Source organism: Oncorhynchus mykiss, chromosome 2 (assembly GCF_057628025.1).
Source record: "Oncorhynchus mykiss isolate SJ-2025 chromosome 2, ASM5762802v1, whole genome shotgun sequence".
Taxonomy (NCBI): domain Eukaryota; kingdom Metazoa; phylum Chordata; class Actinopteri; order Salmoniformes; family Salmonidae; genus Oncorhynchus; species Oncorhynchus mykiss.
Genome location: NC_143023.1, coordinates 84,965,225 through 84,992,098, shown reverse-complemented (window position 1 = coordinate 84,992,098; position 26,874 = coordinate 84,965,225). Strand labels below are relative to the sequence as shown.

The 26,874-nt window shown below is 41.4% G+C and overlaps 1 protein-coding gene across 2 annotated transcripts in view; it reads left to right on the top strand.

Annotated features, from left to right (window-relative positions):
- The first annotated feature begins 5,394 nt into the window (after positions 1-5,394).
- LOC110498041 (EF-hand calcium-binding domain-containing protein 4B) overlaps positions 5,395-26,874 on the top strand; it is a 47,326-nt gene continuing 25,846 nt past the window's right edge. The window contains exons 1-3 of one of the 2 annotated variants that reach the window (XM_021574603.3): positions 5,395-5,563; positions 17,099-17,391; positions 26,643-26,754. In XM_021574603.3, the coding sequence (XP_021430278.3) occupies positions 17,176-17,391; positions 26,643-26,754 (328 nt within the window). In that variant the 5' untranslated portion in view covers positions 5,395-5,563; positions 17,099-17,175. Of the gene's footprint in view, positions 5,564-10,188; positions 10,358-17,098; positions 17,392-26,642; positions 26,755-26,874 lie in introns of those variants that run through there. The other variant, XM_021574594.3, reaches the window with a different exon arrangement.

Sequence of the window (26,874 nt, the reverse complement as noted above, 5' to 3'; positions counted from 1 at the left end):
CTCACACCCTGAGCAACCAAAACATAGAAACATACAAAGCAAACTATGGTCAGGGTGTGACAGGTGTCCCCTTTCCCCCCTGCCAGTGGCACAAACACTACGAGCCTTTTGCCCTCCACTTTTATGTCTGGCCACTTCTTTTTTATTTCTGAGAGGGTCCGACCTTCTGAGCCAGCAGCATTCACAGCGTCCGCCACATGCTGCCACTCTAACACCTTTTTGGCATTTGTAATGCCCACATATCCACCACACTATATTTTTTCTTGCTTCAATCTCCCCTACAAGAACTTTCATTTCACACTGGGTGAATGTTTTCTTTTTTAGCATTTATGTCGGGATTTGACGTCATTGTCGTCATGCAGTCAGTATGGATGAATATTAATTAGGAGCGCTTCACTGACTATTTATAGGCAACTATGGGCATTAAAAGGGTGGGACAAGACGCTCGCTCACGTGCGCCAAATTTCGAGTTGATTGTGATTTATAAATGGAAACCGGCGTGGGACGTGCGTGCGCACTGTGTAACAAATCAGAATATTTTTGTGTGTAAGCACTTTCTGTGTTTCGTCCGTATGCCATCTTTTGACTTGAATCCGCCACACAGTTTTATAAATGAGGCCCCTGGCCTCCACAATCACCCGACCTCAACCCAATTGAGATGGTTTGGGATGAATTGGACCGCAGAGTGAAGGAAAAGGAGCTAACAAGTGCTCAGCATATGTGGGAACTCCTTCAAGACTATTGTAAAAGCATTCCAGGTGAAGCTAGTTGAGAGAATGCCAAGAGTGTGCAAAGCTGTCATCAGGGGAAAGGGTGGCTAGTTTGAAGAATCTCAAATAGAAAATATATTTTGATTTGTTTAACACTTTTTTGGTTACTACATGATTCCATATGTGTTATTTCATAGTTTTTATGTCTTCGCTATTATTCTACAATGTAGAAAATATTACAAATAAAGAAAACCCTTCAATGAGTAGACCTGATCATTTGAACATGTATTCACATGACTTGCTTCATGAAATGTGCAAAAAACAGTAACCCCATGTGTCCAAAGACTAAGTATAGTATGATACTGAAATGGCTGTAGTTCAGAAGCGACAATGAATTTAATCAAATACATGTATTTGGTATATAAGGGCTTAGAATTGTTTCATTGATGGACATAAAATATTGTAAAACCCCCAGGAAATCAGCTCTAAGTGATTTTGATGTAAGAAGTCTGTTTCCAAGTATTCCCACTCATAATAGAGAGACACGTGATCGTATACAAATGTGAGCACGATTTGAAATTATTATGTTTTAGTTAAACATTATATCTCTTTGGGCTTCTTAGGGTCAATATGCAATCTACACATTATTTGCAATTATGTTCCGGCCCCCCGACCATCTGCTCAAGAACAAATCGGCCCACGGCTGAATCTAGTTGATGATCGCTGTTTTAGAAGATGTACAAAGCTCTAGCCTTAATCATCACAAGATATGAGGAACATTCACAAGCCCTAGTCAAGTCCAAAACCTGGGAGACAGTGACAGACATGGATGCCGTGAGATGGAGCAGACAAGTTTGAAACAGCCACGTATAAAACAGCACTTTGGCAGGTTGATGAACATGTCACTCGCTTATTCACATACTAAAGAATGATCAAAGAACGGTCAAGTATCAAGTAAAAATGTGATCACATTATTTATGGATGCATGACAGTTTTACTGTAAATTAAATGACTTTGTTTGTCAGACTAAATATAGTTGCTGAGCCTGGAGATACTGCTACTGAATGCTAAGTTTGACCAATTAAGGAATTTCTATAGATACAGCTTCATAAGCCATCTAAACCATGGAACTATTCTTTACTCTGATTTATTGGTCTTTGATTCTCCCAAAGACAAATACATTCTCAATAAAGGCTATGAAAGACTTGGTCCAGTTAACTTTAGAGGGTAATTCTGTTTTCATGATAATGTGTTCTTCCACATCAAAGACTAATGCAGTTTCCAAATGCTCGACACAAACCTCAGTTTTCCGAAAACAATGCCTTGAAGAAAAGATGCATAACATCTCAGTTTCTTAGTCACAAAGGCCTTCATACGCTGGCCCTAAGATGCAAACCAGCTTTCAAAATATTAGGCTGCGAAGTTTGGTAATAGGCTGCAAAATATTTCAAAGGCCTGCAAAATAAAAAAAATGTTGGGAAAGTATAATATTTCAGCCTGTGAAATATTTTGGCCAGCTATATAATTTGGACTGCGAAGTTTGGTAAAAAGCTGCAAAATATTTTAAAGGCCATGAAAAGACCTGAAAAAAATTTCTAAGGCCTCCAAACATTTTCAAAGACCTGCCAAACATTTCAAAGAACAGCTAAGTATTTTGAAGGCCTGCTAAATATTTCAAAGAACAGCTAAGTATTTTGAAGGCCTGCTAAATATTTCAGAGAACAGCTAAGTATTTTGAAGGCCTGCTAAATATTTCAGAGAACAGCTAAGTATTTTGAAGGCCTGCTAAATATTTCAGAGAACAGCTAAGTATTTTGAAGGCCTGCTAAATATTTCAAAGAACAGCTAAGTATTTTGAAGGCCTGCTAAATATTTCAAAGAACAGCTAAGTATTTTGAAGGCCTGCTAAATATTTCAGAGAACAGCTAAGTATTTTGAAGGCCTGCTAAATATTTCAGAGAACAGCTAAGTATTTTGAAGGCCTGCTAAATATTTCAGAGAACAGCTAAGTATTTTGAAGGCCTGCTAAATATTTCAGAGAACAGCTAAGTATTTTGAAGGCCTGCTAAATATTTCAAAGACCATCAAAATATTTCAAAGGCCATCTAAATTTTTCAGGCTGTAAAGTTCATTAAAGCGCTGAGAAATATTTGTTTGCCTTCGAAGTTAGCAATGTTAACTAAGTCTGTAGTTGTGATAACAAGTTAGCTACGACGTCAGCAGCGCTAACTAGTCAGCTTCATTGTTACTGACGGAATATTTCAAAGGCCTGCAGAATATTTCAAAGGCCTGCAGAATATTTCAAAGGCCTGCAGAATATTTAAAAAGGATGCAAAATATTCCATAGGCCTGAAAAATATTTCAAAGCCATGAAGATATTTCAAAGACCTGCGGAATATTTCACAGGCATGCAAAATATTTCAAAAAGCTGAAAAATATGTCAGAGACCTGATACATTTTTCAAAGGCCCTTCTTTGGACACTGTGTTAACAAACTTCAATGCCATACAACACTCTTCCATGGCCTCCAACTGCTCTTAAATGCAATTAAAACTAAATGCATGCTCTTCAACCGATCGCTTCCCACACCCGCCCATCTAGCATCACTACTCTGGATGGCTCTGACTTATGTGGACAACTACAAATACCTAGGTGTCTGGTTAGACTGTAAACTCTCCTTCCAGACTCACATTAAGCATCTCCAATCCAAAATTAAATCTAGAATCGGCTTCCTATTTCACAACAAAGCATCCTTCACTCATGCTGCCAAACATACCTTTGTAAAACTGACTATCCTTCAGCCTCCAACAGTCTACTTAGCAAATTGGATGGTCTATCACAGTGCCGTTTTGTCACCAAAGCCCCATATACTACCCAACACTGTGACCTGTACACTCTCGTTGGCTGGCCCTTGCTTCATATTCGTCGCCAAACCCACTGGCTCCAGGTCATCTATAAGTCTTTGTTAGGTAAAGCCCCGCCTTATCTCAGCTCACTGGTTATTATAGCAGCACCCACCCGTAGCACGCGCTCCAGCAGGTATATTTCACTGGTCATCCCCAAAGCCAACTTCTCCTTTGGCCGCCTTTCCTTCCAGTTCTCTGCTGCCAATGACTGGAAGGAATTGCAAAAATCACTGAAGCTGGAGTCTTATATCTCCCTCACTAACTTTAAGGATCAGCTGTCAGAGCAACTTACCGATCATTGCACCTGTACACAGCCCATCTATAAAAGCCCACCCAACTCTCTCATCCCCATATTGTTATTTCTTTTTTTGTAATTATTTTGCCACTATGGCCTATTTATTGCCTTACCTCCCTAATCTTACTACATCTACACACACTGTATATGGATTTTTCCTTTGTGCTATTGACTGTACGTTTGTTTATTCCATGTGTAACTCTGTGTTGTTTGTCTCGCACTGCTTTGCTTTATCTTGGCCGGGTCACAGTTGTAAATGAGAACTTGTTCTCAACTAGCCTACCTGATTAAATAAAGGTGAAATATATATATATATACATATATTTTATAATTAAAAAAGATGCAAAATATGTCAAAGACCTTATAAATATTTCAAAGACCTGCAAAAATGTTCAAAGACCTGCTAAATATTTCAGTCATAAAAATATGTCGCAGGACTTTATTTTGACAGCCTTTGAATTGCTTTGTGAGCATTTAATATATTTTGTTGTCCATGGAAATATTTTGCAACCTTTTGAAATATTTGACACGTCTATTTTGAAAGCTGGTTTGCCCCTTAGGGCCACCACACCTTTACCATACTGTTTTGTACTTCATTCTTGAAAGCACCAGTGTACATACATTCTTTACAGGCTATGGTACATGCTCCTCTAATGCCCTTATCTGAATATTGTTGACACTACAAATCTCATACCTCTGATCTGTACAGTCACCACACAAATACCATTCGGTAAAAAAATAACATTGAGAGTGACATTAAAACCAACCTTTATTATGAGTAGCCTATTCTGTCATGGTCTCACTACTATACTAATGGCATTGCATTGTTCAAGTTCGATCAAATGTATGTGTTGTTTCATTTGACACCACTTGGTGGCACCTTCATCTAAGAATCTGCATCCCCATTGAAGCATCTCTGCATGCCAAGAGGAAAGTTGACAAACGGACAAAAGCCAAGAACCTCTTTCCAAAAATGTTCTGGTTAATGACATTTCTCTACATTTTGAGATTTTTTACGTCATACTTAGGTATTTTAATAATCAACATAGACACGAATTCATTTCTAATGCACTGTCTCAAATGCAGAGAAGAGTAAACAGGCAGGAATTATTGCCCATGTCAATAAGCATTTCAAAGGTATCTATGGCTTTGAAGTGGAAAACTGTCAGGTTTGTCAGAGCTCTCTGTGAAATTATGCTGTGAATGGGATTCAGCTGCAAATGTCATGCATAACGATGGTAATGGTCTAATTTGCAGATACAGTGTAAAAGCCAGGCCTAATTATGATGTAAAAATATCTAGCTAGGCTAATAACAAATATCAATTTATATTTTCTTCTCTGGATACTGGAGTGAATCAATTATTTGCCCCAACCACACTTGGCACACTGCATTATGTCTTGAGAAAGTCCAGCTGTGGCATGGAGATTTTCCGACCTGTTCCCCCAGGTTGTCCCACTTCTGCGTGGAAAGGTTACTATAGCTACAGACGATGCGCGAGTCTTGTCAGCTTTTTTGAAAGTTCCTCCCCCGCAGGCAGTTCAGTGAAATTCCTCCACTGTTACATTGTAAACAGAAGAAATACAGCTTTATCAAATTGTGACAAAGACACACGTTTGATGTTGTCTACGACTATCTTTACTGCCTTCACATGGTAACGTATTACTTTACTTTATCTTACTTTTTTAGGCTACTTTAGCTAGTTGGACTGTACAACTGTCTACAGTGGCGCGTAAGTTAACGTTAACTTGAGAAAGATTTGACGGATCATCACCCTGGCTTGATATTAACTTTATGTCGGCAACTCTTTCATTGCGGCCGTGCCAGCGGTTTTACCTTACACATATAAATATGTTTTTCTTAGGGAGGAGGAACATTTTCTATTTTAGTAACGAAAGTCACGTACGTCGCCAAAAATATGACGTGATCAGGAAGTGTCGGTTACATTTTGTTTCAGGTGTTGTGAACTGAATGTTTCACATGCCTTGGCTTGATGATCTGTTAAAATAAGTCGTGTAAATAATTGAAGATGAAGGTATCTGTCTGTCTCATAGGGTGTGTTAGGCATTGTGCTGATTGATTTTCTACACGAATGATCAATTGGTCGTACTTAAGTCCACTAAAAAAAGTATGTCTACATCTTTAGAAAATGCAGATCAGAACCTCATTTTTCATCCAGTCATTAGTTTTATAATATAGTCTGCAACACTGCTTTGCCATTGCATTACAATATTGCAGTGCAGACCTGTTAGACAATTTCACTACACTACTTTAGCATTGTATAATTTTTCCACTATCCACAATGTTAAATTGAGAGCAGCATTGGGAAGTGGCCTCAACCCGGAAGTGAGTTTCAATTGCCAGTTGTCTGACTTGGTGTACTTGAAAAACCTCTGACCCGGTAAGATGTGCTGGAACCACAGACTGATGTATGGCCTCGGCCTGATTGAACTAGATTGTCACATATCAAGACAGGATGCTGTTTAGTTACCACACACATTGACCTAGTTACTTACACTCCCATACATATTGATTTGGACATTGCAGCTAAAACGTTTAATTTGGCTTTGTACTCCAGCATTTTGGATTTGAGATACAGTACAGAATGTCACCTTTTATTTGAGGGTATTTTTTGCCATTTAGAAATGAAAGCACTTTATGTATCTAGTCCCCCCCATTTGAAGGTGTCATAAGTATATGGACAAGATCACTTATAATGTATTAACCCCTTCACGTTTCTGTACTATGTTTACTACCATATCAAAAATCTAATCAAATGTTATTGGTCATATACACATATTTAGCAGATGTTATTGCGGGTGTAGTGAAATGCTTGTGTTACTACTGCACTGTTGAAGTTAGGATCTAACAATTCTCAACAATACACAAATCTAAAAGTAAAATAATGGAATTAAGAAATATATAAATATTAGGAAGAGCAATATCGGTGTGGCATAGACTAAAATACAGTTGAATATAATACAGAACATACATATGAGATGAGTAAAGCAGTATGTAATCATTATTAAAGTGACTAGTAAAGCAGTTCCAGCAGCCTCTAAGGTGCATGGTTGAGTAACCGGGTGTTAGCTGGCTAGTGATGGCTAAACAGGTTAACAGTCTGATGGCCTTGAGATAGAAGCTGTTGTTCAGTCTCTCAGTCCCAGCTTTGAAGCACCTTTACTGACGTCGCCTTCTGGATGACAGCAGGGTGAACATGCCGTTGCTCGGGTGGTTGATGTCCTTGATGATATTTTTGGCCTTCCTGTGAAATCAAGAGCTGTAAGTGTCCTAGCGGGCAGGCAGTGTGCCCCCGGTTATGCGTTGGACAGACCGCACCACCCTCTGGAGAGCCATGCGGTTGCAGGCGGTGCAGTTGCCGAATCAGGCGGTGATACAGCCCGACAGAATGCTGTCAATTGTGCATCTGTAAAAGTTCGTAAGGGTACAGGCGAAGTTTCTTCAGCCTCCTGAAGAGGCGCTGTTGAAGAGGCGTCTGTGTGGGTGGACCTTTTCAGATTGTCAGTGATGTGTGCGCCAAGGAAATTGAAGCTTTCCACCATCTCCACTGCAGTCCTGTAGATGTGGACAGGGCGTGCTCCCTCTGCTGTTTCTTGAAGTCCACAATCAGCTCCTTCATTTTGTTGATGTTGAGAAAAAGGTTATTTTCCTGCCACCACTCTGCCAGGGCCCTCACCACCTCCCTGCTGGCTGACTCGCTATTGTTGGTACTCAGACCTACTACTGTTGTGTTGTCTGCAAATTTGATGACTGAGTTAGGGGTGTGCATGGCCACGCAGTCATGGGTGAACAGATAGTCCAGGAGGGGGCTGAGCACGCACCCTTGCAGGGCCCCTGTGTTGAGGATCAGGGAAGTGGAGGTGTTGTTTACTACCTTCACCACCTGGGGGTGGCAAGTCAGGAAATCCAGGAGCGGAGATCAGACCCAGGGCCACAAGCTTAATGATGAGCTTGGAGGGTACTATAGTGTTGAATGCTGAGCTGTAGTCAATGAACAGCATTCTGACGTAGGTCTTCCTCTTTTCCAGATGGGATAGGGCAGTTTGCAATGCAGTGGCGATTGCATCGTCTGTGCATCTATTGGGGCGGTAAGCAAATTGAAGTGGGTCTAGGGTGTTATGTAAGGCAGAGGTGATATGATACTTAAATAGCCTCTCAAAGCACTTCATAATGACAGAAGTGAGTGCTACGGGGCGATAGTCATTTAGTTCAGTTACTTTTGCTTTCTTGGGTACAGAAACAATGTAGGACCTCTTGAAGCAAGTGGGGACAGCAGACTGGTATAGGGAGAGATAGAATATGTCCAGAAACACTCCAGCCAACTGGTCTGCGCATGCAATGAAGACGCGGCTAGGGATGCCGTATGGGCCAGCAGCCTTGCGAGGGTTAACATGCTTAAATGTCTTACTCAAGTCGGCCACGGAGAAGGAGAGCCCACAGTCCTTGGGAGAGGGCCACGTCGGTGGCACTGTGTTATCCTCAAAGCTGGAGAAGAAGGTATTTAGCTTGTCTGGGAGCAAGACGCCGGCGCTGCGACGTGGCTGGTTTTCCCTTTATAATCCGTGATTATCTGTAGACCCTGCCACATATGATTAGTGACTGCGCCATTGAATTGCGACTCCACTTTGTCTCTGTACTAATGTTTTGCCTGTTTGAGTGCCTTACGGAGGGAATAACTACACTGTTTGATTTCAAACATATTCTCAGTCACCTTGCTGTGGTTAAATGTGGTGGTTCGCGCTTTCAGTTATGTGCAAATGCTGCCATCTATCCACGGTTTCTGGTTTTGGTAGGTTTTAGTAGTCACCGTGGGAACACCATCCCCTATACACTTCCTGATGTTCTCAGTCACTGTATCCGTGTATACGTCAATGTTATTCTCAGAGGCTACCCGGAACATATCCCAGTCTGTGTAATCAAAACAGTCTTGAAGCGTGGATTCCGATTGGTCAGACCAGCATTGAATAGACCTCAGCACAAGTACTTCCTGTTTGAGTTTCTGCCTATAGGAAGGGAGGAGCAAAATGGAGTTGTGATCTGATTTGCCGAAGCTAGGGCGGGGGAGGGTCTTGTAGGCATCTTGAAAAGGTAACTAGCAGGGGTCTAATGTTTTTCCTAAGCGAGTACTACAGTCAATGTGTTGATAGAACTTCGGTAGCGTTTTCCTAAAATTTGCTTTGTTAAAATCCACAGCTATAATAAATGCGGCCTCAGGACAGCCTGTGTGGAGTTTGCCAAAAGGCACTAAATGACTCTCAGACCATGAGAAACAAAATTCTCAGGACTCTTTGTCCTGAATGCCAGGCAACGCTCATCACCTGGCCAATACTATCCCTACGGTGAAGCATGGTGGTGGCAGCATTATGCTGTGGGGATGTTTTTCAGTGGCAGGGACTGGGAGACTAGTCCGGATCAAGAGAAAGATGAATGGAGCAAAGTACAGAGAGATCCTTGATGAAAACCTGCTTCAGATCGCTCAGGACCTCAGACTGGGGTGAAGGTTCACCTTGCAACAGGACAATGACCCTAAGCACACAGCTAAGACAATGCAGGAGTGCCTTCGGGACTAGTCTCTGAATGTCCTTGAGTGGCCCAGCCAGAGCCTGATCGAACATCTCTGGAAAGACCTGAAAATAGGTGTGCAGCGACGCTCCCCATCCAACCTGACAGAGCTTGAGAGGATCTGCAGAGAAGAATGGGGGAAACTATACCCAAGAAGATTTGAGGCTGTAATCGCTGCCAAAGGTGTTTCAACAAAGTACTGAGTAAAGGGTCTGAATATTCATGTAAAGGTCATATTTCAGTTTTTTATTTTTAATACACGGCTGGTTGTGATACAGCCTGGAATCGAACTAGGGTGTCTGTAGTGATGCCTCTAGCACTGAGATGCAGTGCTTTAGACTGCTGTGCCACTCAGGAGCCCCTATTAGGCGGTATTGTCAAAGCTCTCTGTGAAATTATGCTGTGAATGGGATTCAGCTGCAAATGTCATACATAAGGATCAGAGGTAATGGTCCAATTTAGATATACAGTGTAAAGGCCAGGCCTAATTATGATGTAAAAAGATCTAGCTAGGCTAATAACAAATATCAATTTATTTTTTCTTCTCTGGATACTGGAGTGAATCAATTATTTTCCTCAACCACATTTGGCACACTGCATTATGTCTTGAGAAAGTCCAGCTGTGGCATGGAGATTTTCCGACCTGTTCCCCCAGGTTGTCCCATGTAACTTCTGCGTGGAAAGGTTACTATAGCTACAGACGATGCGCGAGTCTTGTCAGCTTTTTTGAAAGTTCCTCCCCCGCAGGCAGTTCAGTGAAATTCCTCCACTGTTACATTGTAAACAGAAGAAATACAGCTTTATCAAATTGTGACAAAGACACACTTTTGATGTTGTCTACGACTATCTTTACTGCCTTCACATGGTAACGTATTACTTTACTTTATCTTACTTTTTTAGGCTACTTTAGCTAGTTGGACTGTACAACTGTCTACAGTAAGTTAACGTTAACTTGAGAAAGATTTGACGGATCATCACCCTGGCTTGATATTAACTTTATGTCGGCAACTCTTTCATTGCGGCCGTGCCAGCGGTTTTACCTTACACATATAAATATGTTTTTCTTAGGGAGGAGGAACATTTTCTATTTTAGTAACGAAAGTCACGTACGTCGCCAAAAATATGACGTGATCAGGAAGTGTCGGTTACATTTTGTTTCAGGTGTTGTGAACTGAATGTTTCACATGCCTTGGCTTGATGATCTGTTAAAATAAGTCGTGTAAATCATTGAAGATGAAGGTATCTGTCTGTCTCATAGGGTGTGTTAGGCATTGTGCTGATTTATTTTCTACATGAATGGTCAATGGGTCATTGACCCATGTAAGATTGAGGGGGAAAAACAATTGAATCAATTTTAGAATAATGCTGCACCGTAACAATGTAGAAAAAGTGAAGGGGTCTGAATACTTTCCGAATGCACACACTCTTTCACACACACACACACACACACCTCTAGAGTACATGCAGTATAGGCAAATCTAATGGAAGTCAATGGAGACTGGATAGTGAGTCATTTTACAGTGTTTTCTCTCTTTCTCAGATCTTAAACATTTTCAAATCTTAATCGTTGTCTGGACAAATATATATAAAACAATGTAAAAAAAATTCTACTCACACACACCATTGGTGTATGAATTGGCGTGGTAGGAGGCAGAATAATGCTCTGTTCGTTATCACATTTAGTATACAGTTGGAGTCGGAAGTTTAAATACACTTAGGTTGGAGTCATTAAAACTAGTTTTACAACCACTCCACAAATTTCTTGTTAACAAACTATAGTTTTGGCAAGTCGGTTAGGACACAAGTAATTTTTCCAACAATTGTTTACAGACAGATTATTTCACTTAAGATTCACTGTATCACAATTCCAGTGGGTTTACATACATTAAGTTTACATACATTAAGTTGACTGTGCCTTTAAACAGTTTGGATTCCAGAAATTCCAGAAAATTATGTTGTGGCTTTAGAAGCTTCTGATAGGCTAATTGACATCGTTTGAGTCAATTGGAGGTGAACCTGTGGATGTATTTCAAGGCCTACCTTCAAACTTAGTGTCTCTTTGCTTGACATCATTGGAAAATCAAAAGAAATCAACCAAGACCTCAGAAAGAAAATTGTAGACCTCCACAAGTCTGGTTCATCCTTGGGAGCAATTTCCAAACGCATGAAGGTACCACATTCATCTGTATAAACAATAGTACGCAAGTATGAACACCATGGGACCACGCAGCCGTCATACCGCTCAGGAAGGAGACGCTTTCTGTCTCCTAGAGATGAACGTACTTTGGTGCGAAAAGTGCAAATCAATTCCAGAATAACAGCATAGGGCCGTGTGAAGATGCTGGAGGAAACAGGTACAAAAGAATCTATATCCACATTAAAATGAGTCCTATATCGACATAACCTGAAATGCCACTCAGCAAGGAAGAAGCCACTGACTACAGTTTGCATCTGCACATGGTACTTTTTGGAGAAATGTCCACTGGTCTGATGAAAAAAAAATAGAACTGTTTGGCCATAATGACCATCGTTATGTTTGGAGGTAAAGGGGGAGGCTTGCAAGCCTTGGAACACTATCCCAACCGTGAAGCACGGGGGTGGCAGCATCATGTTGTGGGGTGCTTTGCTGCAGGAGGGGCTGGTACACTTCACAAAATAGATGGCATATGTGGATATATTGAAGCAACATCTCGAGACATCAGTCAGGAAGTTAAAGCTTGGTCGCAAATGTGTCTTCCAAATGGACAATGACCCCAAGCATACTTCCAAGGTTTCCAAAGACTCAGTTACACCAGCTCTGTCAGGAGTAATGGGCCAAAATTCACCCAACTCATTGTGGGAAGCTTGTGGAAGGCTATCCGAAACGTTTGACCCAAGTTAAACCATTTAAAGGCAATGCTACCAAATACTGATTGAGTGCATGTAAACTTCTGACCCACTGGGAATGTGATGAAAGAAATAACAGCTGAAATAAATAATTCTCTCTACTATTATTCTGACATTTCACATTCTTAAAATAAAGTGGTGACCTAAGACAGGGAATTTTTACTAGGATTAAATGTCAGGAATTGTGAAAAACTGAGTTTAAATGTACTTGGCTAAGGTGTATGTTAACTTCTGACTTCAACTGTACATTTATCCTGTTTCCACAATCCAGTAACCCTACGTGACTTTTTGTCCCTAGTACAGGCTGGCTCTGTAGCTGTTTTGTTGTACTTGAAAGATAAGTCAGCTGACTGTATGCAAAGTAGTACAGCAGGTTATTTTGTGAAGATGACAGTTGAAACAAGCCAATACCTTACATTGAAATGTAGCCTCTGTTTGAAATGCAATTGTTATGGAAGCTCCACTAGGCCTAGGCTGTTCTTCTTCTCCCATTAGTTAACATTGTAGGTCATAGACTCATAGTTAAGACGTACAGGTTTCTGTTTGCATTCAACAGTGGGCGTACCATGTGTCATTCATTGCATTATAAATAGCCTATGTCTTTGAGTTGGCGACGTGTCATCATGCTGTGTCTATTGTTAAAAGCCGATTACATAAGTTGTCACCACAGTGTTCAACTTCAAAGTGTCAAATATTGTCTTTGAGACTGGACCGATCCCTGGCTCGAGATACATCCATGATAATGAGATTATCGGTCAAGCTCTTAAACTGACTAGGCCAATTCATGATAGCCTATAGGCCTGTGTTTTTCAGACCTTGTCTCGGGAACCCACAGACATTTCACAATTTAGTTGTAGCCGTGAACTAGCTTACCTGATACACCTAGTCAAGGGCTTGATGATTAGTTGACAAGTTGAAACAGGTGGGCTAGCGGTGCAATAGTTCAAATTCAAGGAACGGCTGGGTGTCCCCGAGGAGACGTTTAAAAAACCCTGGCCTAGGCTAGGGGGTAGTTGTGTTGTGGTAAGATTACTGGTCCTTTGTAAAATAAAACAGTGCAACTTTAGCGCTTTAGAGTGAAATGCACAATCAAGTGTTTCAAATTGTGTTTCATCAATAGTGTTGAGGATATCTTCCTGGTTCAGCTTCCAGGGTTTGGCCAACAGGGTGTTTTGTTCCCTTACTTTGGAGTGAGCTATTTTTTTGCCAACAAAATAACCATCCAAAAACTCTAATGCGGAGCATCAGAGATTGGTTGGAGCATGAGGAAGAATAGGGAGTGTGTGTGTGTCTCTCTGACTGCATGTGTGGTGGTGCTCTGTCTGTTCTCTGCCTGCCCTGCAGTGACTCAGGCTGCAGCCTACGGGCTTGGGGGACAGCTTTTTGAAGTCAGGAGCCCATGTAGGCCTAACCACTAACCACTGTGTGGCTTTACCAGTCAATATTTCCAAGAATCCCTTCCAGACAGGCCAAAGAACTCCTCCAACTCTGGTTTAACTTGTCGCCATCATCAATCCCATCACTCATACTTGCTGTAGTCTTGATGTGTACCGTACCAAGCAAACAGCACTACTGTAGTCTTGATGTGTACCGTACCAAGCAAACAGCACTACTGTAGTCTTGATGTGTACCGTACCAAGCAAACAGCACTACTGTAGTCTTGATGTGTACCGTACCAAGCAAACAGCACTACTGTAGTCTTTTGTGGATGCACAACACACAGTGGACCTTGTTGGATTGAGTTTTCATGTTAATGTCCTGTGTTAGCGCGTTGCAACCAGTAAGAATTGGCTAAGCCTAGTGCCAACCTAATGGTTTTGTTTGAACTACTGTGATAGAGAGAACATGATGGGAAGGGAACTAAGCTCATATATCACCTTCTGCTCCGGTGAATGTACTGAATGGCTTTCTATAATTAATATATCTTTACACGCGTATGTCTGTGCTCCTCTTTGTCCCTTTGTTGATGTTTTCAAATAGTATTCAAGTAGGCTAACTTTCTCCTTGTGAGCTTTGAGCTTTGCATCTGTCCTTCTAGACTTGTTGAACTGTATGTTTTTTTACATTGTTACTAGGACTGGGAAATTCCATGGACCTCATGATACGATATTAACACTCCTTAGGTGCAGATATGTATTGTGATTAGGGTTGCAAAGGGTCGGAAACCTTCCGGTAAATTTCCAGAATTTTCCATGGGAATTTTTTTCGTTGTTGCTTAAAACTTCTTAGGGATAGGGGGCAGTATTTTCACGTCTGGATGAAAAGCGCGCCCAAAGTAAACTGCCTGCTACTCAGGCCCAGAAGCTAGGATATGCATATAATTGGTAGATTTAGATAGAAAACAGTCTAAAGTTTCTAAAACTGTTAAAATGATGTCTCAGTATAACATAACTGATATGGCAGGCGAAACCCCAAGGGCAACCCCCCCCCCCCCCCAAAAAAAAAAAAAATTCAGCTTACCACTATTTTCAATGGCTAGAACTTTAATCATAAGGCCAAGTCCTCCAAGATTGCAGTTCCTATGGCTTCCACTAGATGTCAACAGTCTTTAGAAAGAGTTTCAGGCTGTTTTTTGGAAAAATGATCCAGAAATTGTAGTTTTTCTAGGTGGCTCCCATTTTGGCTATAGTGTTTCCAAGCGCGTGGAGGAAAGCACATTCTTTCTTATCTCCGGTAATGAACATACTATTCTCCGTCTTAAATTTTATAGTTTATTTGCGTTTTAGGATACCTAAGGTTTGATAATAAACATTGTTTGACTTGTTTGGAAAAGTTTATTAGTAACGTTTGGGATTCATTTTGTATGCATTTTGATGAAGGGAAACTGGATGGATTATTGACTGAAGCGCGCTAGCTAAACTAAGTTTTTATGGATATAAAGAAGGACATTATCGAACAAAATGACCATTTGTGATGTAACTGGGACCTTTTGGAGTGCAAACAGAAGAAGATCATCAAAGGTAAGTCATTTTTTATATCGATATTTCTGATCTTCGTGTCGCACCTCACTGGTTGAAATAGGTTTGTGGTCCAAGCAAGGGCTTTACACTTCCAAGCAAGGGCTTTGAGATGGAGATGCAATATGGCAGTCGTGCCAACATGGCAGTCGTGCCAACATATCTCATCAGCTACCTGGTGGAAGGGACTTTGTGGATCTGAGGCTCTTTCCCCTGTTGCCTCCATCCTCCAAATCCCACCAACATCAGCAGCCTCAGAGCGCAACTGGTCCTTTTTTTGGGAACACACACACAGGCTGACTAATACAAGGGTTGATAAATTGGTGGCCATCCGGGCAAATTTGAGGCTTTTTGAGCCTGACAACAAGCCATCCTCAACAAGGTTGAAAGTGACAGTGAAGAATAGGCCTCAGAGTCTGATGTTCAAGAGGTGACCATTGAGGAGGTCCAGGGAGAAGACATGGATGCCTGAGAGGAAGACAACCAAAGCTTCAGTTTCTAGACTTTTTACAGATGTATGTTGAAAACGTTTTTGGGAGATGCGATTGATCATTGGGGATCATTCAATATTCCCTTTCTTTTGTTGTTCAGTGAAATCATCCCATGTGAAGAGTCAACTCATTTAATTAAAGTTGAATTCGTCACTAAATGTTTGTTTTTTTCAAATGGAAGGATTTAATCATTTGCAATTATGTCTACTTATGATAAGGTAAAAGATTTATGTTTCTGTCTCCATATTTATTTATTTATTTTACCTTTATTTAACCAGGTAGGCTAGTTGAGAACAAGTTCTCATTTGCAACTGCGACCTGGCCAAGATAAAGCATAGCAATTCGACACATACAACAACACAGAGTTAGTTACACATGGAATAAACAAAACAGTCAATAACGCAAAGAAATAGATATATACACATGGTACAAGACAAAGACGTCTGACTGCTACACCATCTTGGATCATATGATATGGTAAATATATCCAATGCAAAAAACATCTACATTTAAATGGTATTAATATTAATTTGCATATTTCCGTTAATTCCCATATATTCCCACGGAAAGTTTCCACCTCTGAATATTCCCCAAAATGTGCAACCCTAATTGCGATTATCACGATTCTATATGTATTGTGATTTGATACTGTGATTTTATTCAGATTCGATGTTCCAAACATATTACTCAACATATGTCTGCAGCAGAGGGACAGAGCCATAAGAATTTGTTTTCATCAGTCATGGATATAAGTGTTGAAATCAATTGACTCCCTTTTTAAAAAGAAGATGAACAATCTATGAAGGAAAAATACTTGAGTTTTGGTGCCGGTACAGCCAACTAGAGAAAAAAATATATTGTGATTTTGTCAAAATTATACGATACGATATATCATCAAAAATAATATCCCGATATGTAACTATCGATTTTTTTGTTTGTTGCCCTCATCACTAATTATTAGGCTACATGTCATTATATTCTAATAAGATCTAGGTTATGTTATCTAGAGAAAATGAACAACATTAAAATGCTATGTATACATAGAAAGACAATAGTCTGACATGCTCCTTCATTCAGAGAGAGTTATTTAAAGGGATCTATTTTACCTTTGCTTCTTTCCTGTCTATCTCTCTCAGACTAGGCTTCATCTACTAATTAAAGAGGCAGTTGCTAAGAGATAACAAGCAGTGACATCGCTGCTGAGAGCCTCTGATGTGCTGCAGCCTGAACCTGCATCTCTACTCTGGGTCTCTTCTCTTAACCCCCATGTAGACCTGAGTGCACCTGACCCATGTGAAGGAGTAGGGGGAGAGAGAGAGAAAGCGGAGTCACACCACATACCACACGCCATGGCAGCTTTCACCAGTACCCCGAAAGTGAATTCCGGGAGTGCTCCTCGCCACGGGTTCAGGGTGGAGAGCCCAGCGAAGTGTGACTGGAAGGACTATGACACTGGAGGCAGCGAGAGGTCTAGAGGACATCGCACCATGCTGGAGAAGACCCATGACTTCTTCCAGACCTGTGACATTGAGGACAAGGGCTTCATCACCCGCCGGGACATGCAGGTAAGATCACCTATATGGGATCACCGAGTCTGACAATCATGTCATGGGAAGTTATTGAAATGTTTAGGCTACACCAGACGTGCATTATGTATGTTCCACTCCCTACTGTGTAGTTCCCTGGTCATGTGTCAATGTTACTTTGTTGTCATTAGGTCAAGAGTACCAAATATTTTAAAGCTCCAACTTTTGATACTGATTTTTACGATGCAATAAGTTATGACCCTTTTGTTTTGAACTGTGATTCATGCTGAATATTGTTTTGCCGCTCTGAAGGTTCAAAATAATTCTGAGTGGTAGTCGGTTGGAGTTGTGATGGATTTCTCTAGATGTATTCTAGCCAACACACCTGGTCCCGTATCTCACTATTGTTATCATTCAGGTTTTTGTAAGGGCATCTGAATGACTGCTGATAACAGTAGAATACACTAAACAATGAGGAAATTATAGCAATCTAACAACTGCAACAAATCCTCCATAGACGTTTATGTTAGATTTGGAGACAAATATCTGGTAATTTCATTAGGCTGCACATGGAAGACAGAGACTGTGTGTGCTCTTAGAATTAGCTAGAACACTTCTATATCTCTGTTGTATGCTCATTAGAGATGTTTCTGAGGACATTCGTTCTAATTCAGGAGTGTATGTGAAAAGAGTGCCAGGAACCCACAACACCTACTGGCAGCAAAGAGCCAAGCGGATCCACGCTTTGTCATACATCTCCTTCAGCTGCATTATTGTGCAGATCCAGAAGCCTTTCACATTCATCCATGGTAGTATTATTTTGATGGAGCACTTGTGAGCCCACGCCGTGACAAGGGTCTCTCAATAGAATGGATAGGTCTCTTTGATCATTGCTTACGGAAATATATAGAAAATGACCTTATACCCACTCCTCATGTTCATTAGGAGTGGAAGAATTACATTTTTTTTAGTAATGGAAATGCATAACTCAACATATGCAGGAGTGCACAGTACATTGATTCTCCCACTGTGTAAATTCTAATTAACATACAAGTAGGTAGTCAGTGTTAGCAACTGAAATGCAAATCTGCTGGTCTATAGCCCAGTACAGTATTCAGACCCCTTGACTTTTTCCACATTTTGTTACGTTACAACATTATTCTAAAATGTATTAAATAAATAAAAATCGCATCAATCTATACACAAAAACCCCAAGATGACAAAGCGAAAACCGTTTAAAAAAAAAACATTTTTGCAAATGTATTCAAAATAAAAAACTGAAATACCTTATTTACATAAGTTTTCCGGCCCTTTGCTGTGAGACTCGAAATTGAGCTCAAGTGCATCCTGTTTCCATTGATCATGTTTCTACAACTTGGAATTCAATTGACCTGTCTATATAAGGTCCCACAGTTTACAGTGCATGGCAAGCCAAAACCCAAGCCATGAGGTCAAAGGAATTGTCTGTAGAGCTCCAAGACAGGATTGTGTCGAGGCACAGATCTGGGGAGACGGTACCAAAACAACCATGATTTGCGTGAAGAGGAGGTGGAGATAAAGGGGCCAAAGGGCGGGCGGCCTTCTGAGAATTCGTTGGCGATCTAATAAACCCCCACTTACTTCCATTCTGCTAGCACATGTGCAATCTTTGGAGAAGAAAATAGATGACCTACGCGCAAGATTAAACCACCAACGGGACATTCAAAACTAATATCTTATGCTTCATGGAGTCGTGGCTGAATGACGACACTATCAACATACAGCTAGCTGGCTGGTTATACACTGTACCGGCAGGATAGAACAGCGGCGTCTGGTAAGACAAGGGGCGGCGGGCTATGTATTTTTGTAAATAACAGCTGGGGCATGATATCTAAGGAAGTCTCGAGCTATTGCTCATCTGAGGTAGAGTGTAAGCTCTATAAGCTGTAGACCACACTATCTACTTTGAGTTTTCATCTGTATTTGTCATAGCTGTTTACATACCACAACAGTCAGAGGCTGGCACTAAGACAGCATTGAATGAGCTGTATTCCACCCATAAGCAAACAAGAAAACGCTCACCCAGAGGCTGCGCTCTTAGTAGCCGGGGACTTTCATGCAGGAAAACTTAAATCCGTTTTACCAAATTTCTATCAGCATGTTAAATGTGCAACCTGGACCACCTTTACTCCACACACAGAGACGCATACAAAGCGCTCCGTCGCCCTCCATTTGGCAAATCTGACCCTAATTCTATCCTCCTGATTTCTGCTTACAAGCTAAAATTAAAGCGGAAAGCACCAGTGGCTAGATCAATAAAAAAAAGTGGTCAGATGAAGCAGATGCTAAGCTACAAGACTGTTTTGCTAGCACAGACTGAAATATGTTCTGGGATTCCTCTGATGGCATTGAGGAGTACACCACATCAGTCATTGGCTTCGTACATCGATGACCGTACGTACATTGGCTTCGTGCACAGTGACCGTACGTACATACCCCAACCAGAAGCCATGGATTACAGGCAACATCCGCACTGAGCTAAAGGGTAGAGCTGCCGCTTTCAAGGAGCGGGACTCTAACCCAGAAGCTTATAAGAAGTCCCGCTATGCCCTCCGACAAACCATCAAACAGGCAAAGCGTCAAGACAGGACTAAGATTGAATCGCACAACACCGGCTCTGACTCTCGTTGTATGTGGCAGGGCTTGCAAACCATTAGACTACAAAGGGAAGCACAGCCGAGAGCTGCCCAGTGACACGAGCCTACCAGATGAGCTAAGCTACTTCTATGCTTGCTTCGAGGCAGATGGCACTGAAACATGCATAACAGCACCAACTCTTCCGGAAGACTGTGTGATCACGCTCTCAGCAGCCGATGTGAGTAAGACCTTTTAAACAGGTCAAGATTCAGAAGGCCACAGGGCCAGACGGATTACCAGGACGTGTACTGCAAGCATGCGCTGACCAACTGGCAAGTGTCTAAACTGACATTTTCAACCTCTCCCTGTCCGAGTCTGTAATACCATCATTTATTAAGCAGACCAACATAGTCCCTGTGCCCAAGAGGACTAAGGTAACCTGCCTAAATGACTACCTACCCATAGCACTCATGTCTGCAGCCATGAAGTGCTTTGAAAGGCTGGTCATGGTTTACATCAACACCATTTATACCAGAAACCCTAGACCCACTCCAATTTGCATACCACCCCAACAGATCCACAGATTATGCAATCTATTGCACTCCACACTGCCCTTTCCCATCTGGACAAAAGGAACACCTATGTGAGAATGCTATTCATTGACTACAGTTCAGCGTTCAACACCATAGTGTCCTCAAAGCTCATCAATAAGCTAAGGACCCTGGGACTAAACGCCTCCCTCTGCAACTGGATCCTGAACTTCCTGACAGGCCACCCCCAGGTGGTAAGGGTAGGTAACAACACATCCGCCACGCTGATCCTCAAAACAAGGGCCCCTCAGTGGTGCGTGCTCAGCCCCATCCTGTACTCCCTGTTTACTCATGACTGCACGGCCAGGCACGACTCCAACACCATTAACCTCTCTGAGATACGTGGGACGGTAGCGTCCACATCGCCAACAGCCAGTGAAAGTGCAGTGCGCCAAATTCAAAACAACAAAAATCTCCTAATTAAAATTCCTCGAGCATACAAGTATTTTACACCATTTTAAAGATAAGATTCTCATTAATCCAGCCACAGTGTCTGATTTCAAAAAGACTTATGATTATGTTAGGTCACCACCAACTCACAGAAAAACACAGCCATTTTTCCAGCCAAAGAGAGGAGTCACAAAAAGCACAAATAGAGAAAATTAATCACTAACCTTTGATCTTCATCAGGTGACACTCATAGGACTTCATGTTACACAATACATGTATGTTTTGTTCGATAAAGTGCATATTTATATAAAAAAATCAAATTTTACATTGGCGCGTTACGTTCAGTAACGCAGTGATTTTGCAGAGAGCCACATCAATTTACAGAAATACTCATCATAAATGTTGATGAAAATACAAGTGTTGTACATGGAATTAGAGATATACTTCTCCTTAATGCAACCGCTGTGTCAGATTTCAAAAAAACTTTACAGAAAAAGCAAACCGTGCAATAATCTGAGTACAGCGTTCAGACAACAAAGCAGCCAAAAAGATATCTGCCATATTGTGTAGTCAACATTAGTCAGAAATAGCATTATAAATATTCATTACCTTTGATCTTCATCAGAATGCACTCCCAGGAATCCCAGTTCCACAATAAATGTTTGATTTGTTCGGTAAAGTTAATTTATGTCCAAATAGCCTCTTTTGTTAGGGCGTTTGGTAAACAAATCCAAACGCGCATTCAGGTCCAGCCGAACATCGGACGAAAAGTTCAGAAAGTTCTGTTACAGCCCGTAGAAACTTGTCAAACTAAGTATAGAATCAATCTTTAGGATGTTTTTTATCATAAATGTTCAATAATGTTCCAACCGGAGAATTCCTATGTCTATAGAAAAGCAATGGAATGAGAGCTAACTCTCTCGTGACCGTACGTCAGAATCTGTGGCACTCTGCCAGACATCTGGCTCAATCCCCTCTCATTCGGCCCCCCTTCACAGTAAAAGCCTGAAACAACGTTCTAAAGACTGTTGACATCTAGTGGAAGCCTTAGGAAGTGCAATATGACCCCATTTACACTGTATATTGGAATGGCAAAGAGTTGAAAAACTACAAACTTCAGATTTCCCACTTCCTGGTTGGATTTTTCGCAGGTTTTCGTCTGCCATATGAGTTATGTTATACATCATTCAAACAGTTTTAGAAACTTCAGTGTTTTCTATCCAATACTACTAATAATATGTACAGTGCCTTGCGAAAGTATTCGGCCCCCTTGAACTTTGCGACCTTTTGCCACATTTCAGGCTTCAAACATAAAGATATAAAACTGTATTTTTTTGTGAAGAATCAACAACAAGTGGGACACAATCATGAAGTGGAACGACATTTATTGGATATTTCAAACTTTTTTAACAAATCAAAAACTGAAAAATTGGACGTGCAAAATTATTCAGCCCCTTTACTTTCAGTGCAGCAAACTCTCTCCAGAAGTTCAGTGAGGATCTCTGAATGATCCAATGTTGACCTAAATGACTAATGATGATAAATACAATCCACCTGTGTGTAATCAAGTCTCCGTATAAATGCACCTGCACTGTGATAGTCTCAGAGGTCCATTAAAAGCGCAGAGAGCATCATGAAGAACAAGGAACACACCAGGCAGGTCCGAGATACTGTTGTGAAGAAGTTTAAAGCCGGATTTGGATACAAAAATATTTCCCAAGCTTTAAACATCCCAGGGAGCACTGTGCAAGCGATAATATTGAAATGGAAGGAGTATCAGACCACTGCAAATCTACCAAGACCTGGCCGTCCCTCTAAACTTTCAGCTCATACAAGGAGAAGACTGATCAGAGATGCAGCCAAGAGGCCCATGATCACTCTGGATGAACTGCAGAGATCTACAGCTGAGGTGGGAGACTCTGTCCATAGGACAACAATCAGTCGTTTATTGCACAAATCTGGCCTTTATGGAAGAGTGGCAAGAAGAAAGCCATTTCTTAAAGATATCCATAAAAAGTGTTGTTTAAAGTTTGCCACAAGCCACCTGGGAGACACACCAAACATGTGGAAGAAGGTGCTCTGGTCAGATGAAACCATAAATTGAACTTTTTGGCAACAATGCAAAACGTTATGTTTGGCATAAAAGCAACACAGCTCATCACCCTGAACACACCATCCCCACTGTCAAACATGGTGGTGGCAGCATCATGGTTTGGGCCTGCTTTTCTTCAGCAGGGACAGGGAAGATGGTTAAAATTGATGGGAAGATGGATGGAGCCAAATACAGGACCATTCTGGAAGAAAACCTGATGGAGTCTGCAAAAGACCTGAGACTGGGACGGAGATTTGTCTTCCAACAAGACAATGATCCAAAACATAAAGCAAAATCTACAATGGAATGGTTCAAAAATAAACATATCCAGGTGTTAGAATGGCCAAGTCAAAGTCCAGACCTGAATCCAATCGAGAATCTGTGGAAAGAACTGAAAACTGCTGTTCACAAATGCTCTCCATCCAACCTCACTGAGCTCGAGCGGTTTTGCAAGGAGGAATGGGAAAAATGTCTGTCTCTCGATGTGCAAAACTGATAGAGACATACCCCAAGCGACTTACAGCTGTAATCGCAGCAATAGGTGGCGCTACAAAGTATTAACTTAAGGGGGCTGAATAATTTTGCACGCCCAATTTTTCAGTTTTTGATTTGTTAAAAGAGTTTGAAATATCCAATAAATGTCGTTCCACTTCATGATTGTGTCCCACTTGTTGTTGATTCTTCACAAAAAAATACAGTTTTATATCTTTATGTTTGAAGCCTGAAATGTGGCAAAAGGTCGCAAAGTTCAAGGGGGCCGTATACTTTCGCAAGGCACTGTATATATTAGCATCTGGGACAGAGTAGCAGGCAGTTTACTCTGGGCACCTTATTCATCCATGCTACTCAATACTGCCCCCCTTTCACCAAGAAGTTAAGTTTGACGATGACACAACAGTTTTAGGCCTGACCACCATCAACGAGGAGACAGCCTATATGGAGGAGGTCAGAGACCTGGCCATATGGTGCCAGGACAACAACCTCTCCCTCAAGGTGATCAAGACAAAAGAGATGATTGTGGACTACAGGAAAAAGAGGACCGAGCATGCCCCCATTCTCATCGACAGGGCTGTATTGGAGCAGGTTGAGAGCTTCAAGTTCCTTGGTGTCCACATTACCAAAAAACTAACTTGGTCCATGCACACCAAGACAGTTGTGAAGAGGGCACGACAAAACCTATTCCCCCTCAGGATACTGAAAAGATTTGGCATGGGTCCTCATATCCTCAAAAGGTTCTAAAGCTGCGCCATCGAGAGCATCCTAACTGGTTGCATAACTGCCTGGTATGGCAACTGCTCGGCCTCCGACCGCAAGGCACTACAGAAGGTAGTGCGTACAGCCCAGTACATCACTGGGGCCAAGCTTCCTGCCATCCAGGACCTTTATACCAGGCGGTGTCTGAGGAAGGCCCTCTGACACCATCAGAGGAAGGCACTTGTCAAAGACTCCAGCCACAACAGTCATAGACTGTTCTCTCTGCTACCGCACGGCAAGCGGTACCAAAGCGCCAAGTCTAGGTCCAAGAGGCTTCTAAACAGCTTCTATCCCCAAGCCATAAGTTTTCTCTCTGCTACCGCACGGCAAGCGGTACCAAAGCGCCAAGTCTAGGTCCAAGAGGCTTCTAAACAGCTTCTATCCCCAAGCCATAAGACTTCTGAACACCTAATCAAATGGCTACTCAGACTATTTGCATTGCCACTCCCCCCCCGCTTTTTTTACACCGCTGCTACTCTCTGTTATCATCTATGCATAGTCACTTTAATAACTCTACCTACATGTACATGTTACCTCAACTAACCGGTTGCCCCCGCACATGGACTCGGTAGCGGTACCCCCCTGTATATAATCTCGCTGTTATTTTACTGCTGCTCTTTAATTACTTGTTACTTTTATTTTTTGTTCTTATCCGTATTTTTTAAACTGCATTGTTGGTTAGGGCTCGTAAGTAAGCATTTCATTTTAAGGTCTACACCTGTTGTATTCAGCACATGTGGTTTGATTTGACTATTCAGGTTGGGGGAAAGATGAATGGAGCAAAGTACAGAGAGATCCTTGATGAAAACCTGTTCCAGAGTGCTCAGGACCGACCCTAAGCACACAGCCAAGACAACGTAGGAGTGGCTTCGGGATAAGTCTCTGAATGTCCTTTAGTGGTCCAGCCAGAGCCTGGACTTGAACCCGATCAAACATTTCTGGAAGGACCTGAAAATAGCTGTGCAGCGACGCTCCCCATCCAACCTGGCAGAGCTTGAGATGATCTGCAAAGAAGAATGGGAGAAACTTCCAAAACCGGTGTGCCAAACTTGTAGCGTCATACCCAAGAAGACTCAAGGCTTTAATCGCTGCTAAAGGGGATTCAACAAAGTAACGAGTAAAGGGTCTGAATGCTTATGTAAATGTGATATTGATGGGGTTTTTTAAAAATAAATTTGCACAAATATCATAAACCTGTTTTTGCTTTGTCATTATGGGGTATTGTGTGTAGATTGACAAAGGACAATAACTACTTAATCCATTTTAGAATAAGGCTGTAACGTAACAAAATGTGGGTAAAGTCAAGGGGTCTGAATACTTTCCGAATCCACTACATACAACCAGAGCAAGTGGTACAAGAAAGTAATTTTGATTTAGTCAGGTATTTACTATGCTTGATAAGGCAACCCTTGTTTGACCACAAGGGTTAAGAATCTGGTTAAGTGACACAAGAACCCTTTTTAAAATATATGTTTTATTTACTTTAATAACGTATTCTAGCAAATGACAGCATTGCCATAGATGTGCACATGTAGCATTTTGTGCTGATGCACATACTGTACAGCCTGTACAATGTTTTTCACACCATGACCTAAAGGTTGACAGTGGTGTGTCTCTGTGAACTCTGTTTGCTGACATAAGGGATGTGTTCAGTCCAGATAACAGAATGTACAAGCAGTGGACAGCAGAGTTCCTACTATGAATTTCACAAGTGGTTTGTTTCAGTGTAAACATTGACATGCACAGCTCACAGAGGTGTGGCAGCATTTGACTTTTCAGGATCATTCTGGTCTTTACTGTTTATTTTCAGAGTTTCAGTAGGTTTTAAGTCTCTTGTTTGCTTGTCTATATTCCAAACAGTTTTTACACTCTGCTTGGCCTTGGTGTGTAAATGGTGGTTCGGGCTATGTATTAACACAGATTAAGGTTTATGTTGTTGACTTTTTTTGCTGTGTTTGTTGACTGGGCATATATTAATTTCTAAAATGTTTGGGTTCAATCCGAATAAAGATGTCACAGGTTCATTAATATAAACATTTTACAAAACAAATAGAGTAGTTATTCACGATTCCTTCATCATGAACCCGTTTACATCCATTAGATCAGTTGTGTGAGCGTAAATAATACACTATCCTACTCCTTATGAATATGAAGTCCTTACAAAGACTCGTCCTGTACTTGGATACAAATCTCTTCTGATGCTAATCATAGTGTTGAGTGTTTTCCCAGGGGCTTATGCCTGGCTGGCAGCTGTTGTACCATGTACTGTATTGTTAATGTAAATACTCCAGAATCCTTCAGGTCCCCAGTCGTGTCAATGTCACCTGACCGTGTGTCCTACTCCACAGAGGCTCCATGGAGAGCTGCCCCTCAGTGCCGAGGAGCTGGAGAACGTCTTTGACACCCTGGACTCTGACGGCAATGGATACCTCACCCTGGAGGAATTCTCCTTGGGCTTTAGTAGGTTGACTATGTTCCCTTCTCACTTTCTACTCTCCACTGTATGTTTTTGTGCTGTGATTGTTCAGTGTTGATGTCAATCTTAGTGTCTTCTATTTCCACATAATAACATCAACAGTG